We start from the raw sequence: 5,294 nt of genomic DNA on the forward strand, positions 1-5,294 counted from the left end.
ATTTTTCAAACTTTCCTTCTTAATAACTTTTTAACGAGTAACGAGCGACGGCTAAAACCTGTTGAAGATTACTCAAGGTCATGACCTTGACAACATATTTCAAGGTCAAGGTCATTGGAGGGGGCTCTCCTAAACAGGATATTTACCAGATATTTTATATATAAGATTATATATATATATACATTAAAATTTATTTATAACAAAACAACGTTTGATTTTAAAAAATCAAATTTTCTTAGGCGACTGCTTTCACTAACTGCCATAAATGATATTCGCATAAATTGTAATAAATATATTCAACAAATCAAAATTATCTATAAAGTTCATTAGGTCAATCTACTATGCGATTCGCAAAAATATAACGTACCTAACATTCAATCAAACAGAATTCATAAACATTATGTATTAATCACAATCCATTAATAAAACGATAAATGTATAAACATGCAATAAACTGACTTACCAGCAGGGCAAAAGCGACCTTCTGGACCAGCAAATTCAGTCAAGTTTTTCTTTACTGGAACGGTATCATCCATCAAAGTTAAATGGGCTGGTTGATCAGCTTCGTGATTGGTACCAGTCAGAGCTACCGATGACAGAAGATCAAAAGATACCTCGTTATCTGGTTTGGGATATTCTATTGGCGTCGACTTGGCAGCTGATTTCAATTTCTTATAATCAGGACCTACGAACACACGGTACGAAAATATTTAAAATTAACGTTTGCAATATTTTTCAGGAAATCTCTTCAAAAACTCCTGCATAAATCTGTTTTTACCTCCATGAGATAAAGTCCACGGTTCTCTTCCGCCTAATAGCATAGAGAAACCAGAGTACATTAAACCACCATAAAGACCAAGAGAAGAATGAAAACTGGGCCTCATATTTCTTACGGCTTTCAATTCCTTATAGATCCAACTATCTTTTATTTTATCTGTATATGTTTTTGGCTCTATGCCTTTTGTCAGTGAGATATTACTTTCTGCGTCTATGATTGCCTCAATAACGCTTTCTGCAGCCAACATGCCACTTTTCATAGCATTATGAGTTCCTTTAATCTTGGGCACGTTTAGGAAACCTGCCGTACATCCAATTAAACAACCCCCAGGAAATTGAAGTTTGGGAATAGATTGGAATCCACCTTCCACCAATGCTCTAGCGCCATAAGCTATTCTAGAATTAAGAACAAATGTAAGGAATATGAAACAGTATGTGCAACTAAAATTTTGAATTAAAGACATCTACCTTTTTCCTCCTTCAAATGTTGGTTTAATACTAGGATGCTGTTTAAACTTCTGAAACTCTTTGAATGGAGATAGATAGGGATTAGTATAATCCAATCCTACAACAAAGCCTACAGCAACCAAAGGTGTTTCTTCATTTAAATGATATAGAAACGATCCACCGTATGTATTTCTATTAAGTGGCCAACCAACTGTATGCTCTACTGCTCCAGGTCGATGCTTACTTGGCTCTATCTCCCAAATCTTTCAAAAATTATTTCACTTTAGAATGTAAAGCGTTTTACATTTATATAATTTTAAATTTTGTTATTGTAATGTAACTCAGTGATAATCACCTCTTTCAATCCAAGACCATATGTCTGCGGTTCACAATCTTTTCTAAGATTTAATTTCTTTGACAACTGTTTCGTCAGATGACCGTGACAGCCTTCTGCAAATATGGTACATTTTGCATGAAGCTCCATACCCCGTTCGAATGTATCTTTAGGTGAGCCGTCTTTAGCAATACCAACATCATTTGTAGCTACTCCTTTAACAGATCCATCTTCGTGATATAAAACTTCTGCTGCTGCATAACCAGGATATATCTCGACACCAGCAGCTTCTGCTTGTTCGCCAAGCCATGTTACTACGTGGCCTAATCTATAATCACAGAAATATAAATTTTTACAATCAGAAATAAAAATGTTTATTCCTCATTTACGAATATATGACAGTATTAAATTTCAACGATCACCTTACTATATAATTCCCATGATTGTACATTGGCATTCCCTTGAAAATAGGTATAGATATCCTCTTCTTTTCCGTGAGAAACGCAAATTTATCCTCAATAACAGGAGTATTTAACGGTGCACCTAATTCTTTCCAATTTGGAAAAAGTTCATTCAAAGCAATTGGATCTAAACAAGCGCCACTAAGGATATGTCCACCAATCGCAGACGCCTTTTCAACAAGAGTAACCCTGAGTTCCTTGCCATGTTTCTCAGCCAATCTACGAGCTTGTATAGCTGCCGATAGTCCTGCTGGACCGCCACCGACAATTAGAATGTCGGTTTCGTCTACATATCTCTCCATGTTCACTTCTGATGGATAAAACATTCTCACAATGCATTAATTGTATTATTTTAGTAAATAAGAAAAATCAAAGGAAATTTACCTTTCCATCTTGAGTCTGTCTCCCTGGATTTCACTGTATAATGAGTGGTGATCTGAGGAAATTTGGCATCCGAGTAAGTCCTTTGAAATATCCTTTGCAGCCTCTGTACTGCCAAAAGTGCAACCAAAATTAAATTACAACATGCAAGTTCTCGCATTCAAATTAGAGCATTTCGTTGTGTACATAAGTAAACATGTTGTATTTACATAAAAGCATAGACGTACGCTCGATTAGATAAATGATAAAGAAATTTTAAAAAATCTAAGGAATTTTTAAAATTTAAATAAAATTTAAAAAATTTAGTTCCAGTCATACACAAGCACATGTTATCGATATATCGATTATAAAATTTTAATTTTACGAATTCACGCTTCTAAAAAAATTTTTTTTCACAATATTCTCATAATTTTTTTCTCTTGTTTTTTATTTCAAATAAAAATACATCAAAGTTTTTATGAACTTTTAGCGCTTAATAAGAGGCCTGTTTTTTTTTAGCTGAACTTTTGCAACAGTTCATCTTTCATCCTTTTCTCTCCAGAAGAAAACAGGTCAAAGTTCTCACACTTTGAGAAAAAAGAGACAGAAAGTGCAGAATAAGTGCGAAAAGTGGATCATTGAAACGCCGCAATCCGATTCACGCTCACACACTTAAAAATCATTTTATCCTTGTTGTTTGTCAAATGTTAAACGAAGATAAATGATGCTCACGAGTTGTCAATATGAATCGGACCACGGCCTTATATACGACACGGCGGGCAAAGGGCAATCTTGTTTACATCACCTGCCATCACATTAACGCAATTGCTCTGAGAGATAAAGAGAGAAATATTAATTGATATTTGTTAAACAAAAAACGGAGGCACCAAAAACACAAAGTAAACACCAACAGTTTATTTCAGATAATAAACATTTATTGATGGAATGCGCACACGCGATTTACAATCGTAGAACGAGCGATAAAAATATTTACGTACGACCATAAATATATCTTATAATACATTGAACATCTTTTAATGACGTTACATAACATCACGATATATTTTTCTAAATCATTAATCATCTCTTGCGGAACATATCGTGTTATTATGATGAAACAATCGTTTGAAAACGGAGCATTCGGTAAATTCCAAACAGTACGATTGTCATTTTCGAGTATTGTTATACATTGCGGTATCTATTGCGATAAGATTATACGTGCCTGCGAAATTCTACTGACCTTGACGCACTTACTGGTGCCGGATACATTAAACACCGCGGAAGCCATTATCACGTACAAACAACACACAATCACCAATTAGCGCAATGGCGATCTGACAATTATATCAAAAAAAGAAAGAGAGAAATCACAGCCTTTCATCAAAGAGAAACCTGAGAGCGGTCATCTCGGCTTTTTTATGAAAATAACTGGACGCTTGAAACTCCGTACACTAGCGCACCAATATCTCTTGTAGCAATATATGGAAACTTGTAAGTACATTATTTCGCTAGGTCACAGTAGTGCCTTGACTTACCGACGTTGAGTCGATAACCATCAATGGCTGCGTTCAGCGGACTCAACAGTTAAATGAGCGCTCGCTGCTATTAGGTCTGTTCGCGTTGCTTGTACTTTTGGCACTCGACATCCTCGCTTTTTCTCTTTTTAAAGCAAAATATGTATCTATCTCATTTTACGTGCAAAAATTTTTGAGGATTTTATGCAACGCGTACAAACCTATTGATGGATTCTTCCAGATCTAAAACGCTGATTGGATGATCTAAAAGAATACACCAATAACAACAATTGAATCCGGTTCAAAACAAAAGCTGCGCAGTCATATCTGCGCGGACCGGCATTTTCGCATTCTTTCGCGAGTGTCCCTACTGGTCATAGTGGTTATACTCAATACTGTGACGTGTTGCTGGCATCTTTAATGCTTGATGATAATAGAAATGATAATGTAAAACTTGATTCAATTATTAAAATTGTTAATGTATGCTCGGAAAGATATATTGATTTTTTTTATTATATATAATCTCGTTAAAGTACATTCTCATCTTTGTTTATAGAACGTAAGGTATTGTTTCTTGTTGGAAGGCGTACAGAAACCCTAAATATTTCATCAAAATGTTTAACGGCAAAAATTCATCCGATTCGTCAAGTTCCACTAATACAGCAAGATCTCCCAGGGAACGAAAAAGCTGCTTAAAGCATGCCTTGCAACAAACTAAAGTTTTACGTAAAAACTTGTTTTATCTTCTTTTTTTGTTTTTTGTACCTAATATGCAACCAATTAATAAGTAATTTGCAGAAGAGGTGATCAATGATTCCACGATAAATAAATTGGATGAAGCTATAAACTTGGTTGACAATGTTACTTATGAAACAAGTATACAAGAAAAAGGTATGGAAAACTTTGTTATTCTTTATATATATGATACTATTCTCGTATATAAACATGTACAGTTTTATATTATAAAATGAAGTATATGTAAGATAAACTGTATATATAATATTTATATACAAATTTGATACATATGTTTAATGCATAATGCAAGATATAGTATATATGCTCATACTTTAAATTATTGAGGTCCAGTTCCACAACTTATGATTAACTCTTAACTAAGATTCAATTTATTCATTGACTCTTTCCAATTCTAGAATTGGAAAGGGATGAGAAACAAGTTGAACCTCAGTTAAGAATTAACCGTGAGTTGTGGAACTGGGCCTGAAATAAGGGATACTTTCCATTTCCACACTCACATGCTGTTAAGTATTATTTCAGCCTTGTTATCTAGCAAATATTAAACAAGGATAAATGATGCTTATAAGTACAATAAGCCCAAAACGTAAGACACATAATATTACCATTTGAAAGAGTTAGAAAATTTTTTTAATATATATATATATA

At 34.1% G+C, this 5,294-nt stretch overlaps 2 protein-coding genes across 7 annotated transcripts in view; one reads left to right on the top strand and one right to left on the bottom strand.

Moving 5' to 3' along the window:
- Positions 1–3,783, bottom strand: part of Etf-QO (electron transfer flavoprotein-ubiquinone oxidoreductase) — an 8,820-nt gene extending 5,037 nt beyond the window's left edge. For 4 of the 5 annotated variants that reach the window (XM_018509401.1, XM_018509403.1, XM_018509405.1 and 1 more), the window contains exons 1-7: positions 3,620–3,783; positions 2,404–2,506; positions 1,981–2,329; positions 1,580–1,886; positions 1,246–1,487; positions 779–1,173; positions 464–685 (exon numbers count right to left, since the gene is read on the bottom strand). In XM_018509401.1, the coding sequence (XP_018364903.1) occupies positions 464–685; positions 779–1,173; positions 1,246–1,487; positions 1,580–1,886; positions 1,981–2,329; positions 2,404–2,506; positions 3,620–3,667 (1,666 nt within the window). In that variant the 5' untranslated portion in view covers positions 3,668–3,783. Of the gene's footprint in view, positions 1–463; positions 686–778; positions 1,174–1,245; positions 1,488–1,579; positions 1,887–1,980; positions 2,330–2,403; positions 2,512–3,619 lie in introns of all 5 variants that reach the window. The other variant, XM_018509402.1, reaches the window with a different exon arrangement.
- A 478-nt stretch (positions 3,784–4,261) lies between these two features.
- Nse4 (SMC5-SMC6 complex kleisin component Non-SMC element 1) overlaps positions 4,262–5,294 on the top strand; it is a 3,560-nt gene continuing 2,527 nt past the window's right edge. The window contains exons 1-3 of one of the 2 annotated variants that reach the window (XM_018509406.1): positions 4,262–4,373; positions 4,450–4,619; positions 4,692–4,784. In XM_018509406.1, coding sequence (XP_018364908.1) covers positions 4,508–4,619; positions 4,692–4,784 — 205 coding nt within the window. In that variant the 5' untranslated portion in view covers positions 4,262–4,373; positions 4,450–4,507. The remainder of the gene's footprint in view (positions 4,374–4,449; positions 4,620–4,691; positions 4,785–5,294) is intronic. The other variant, XM_018509407.1, reaches the window with a different exon arrangement.

This window comes from Trachymyrmex cornetzi, unplaced genomic scaffold (genome assembly GCF_001594075.2).
Source record: "Trachymyrmex cornetzi isolate Tcor2-1 unplaced genomic scaffold, Tcor1.1 scaffold299, whole genome shotgun sequence".
Taxonomy (NCBI): domain Eukaryota; kingdom Metazoa; phylum Arthropoda; class Insecta; order Hymenoptera; family Formicidae; genus Trachymyrmex; species Trachymyrmex cornetzi.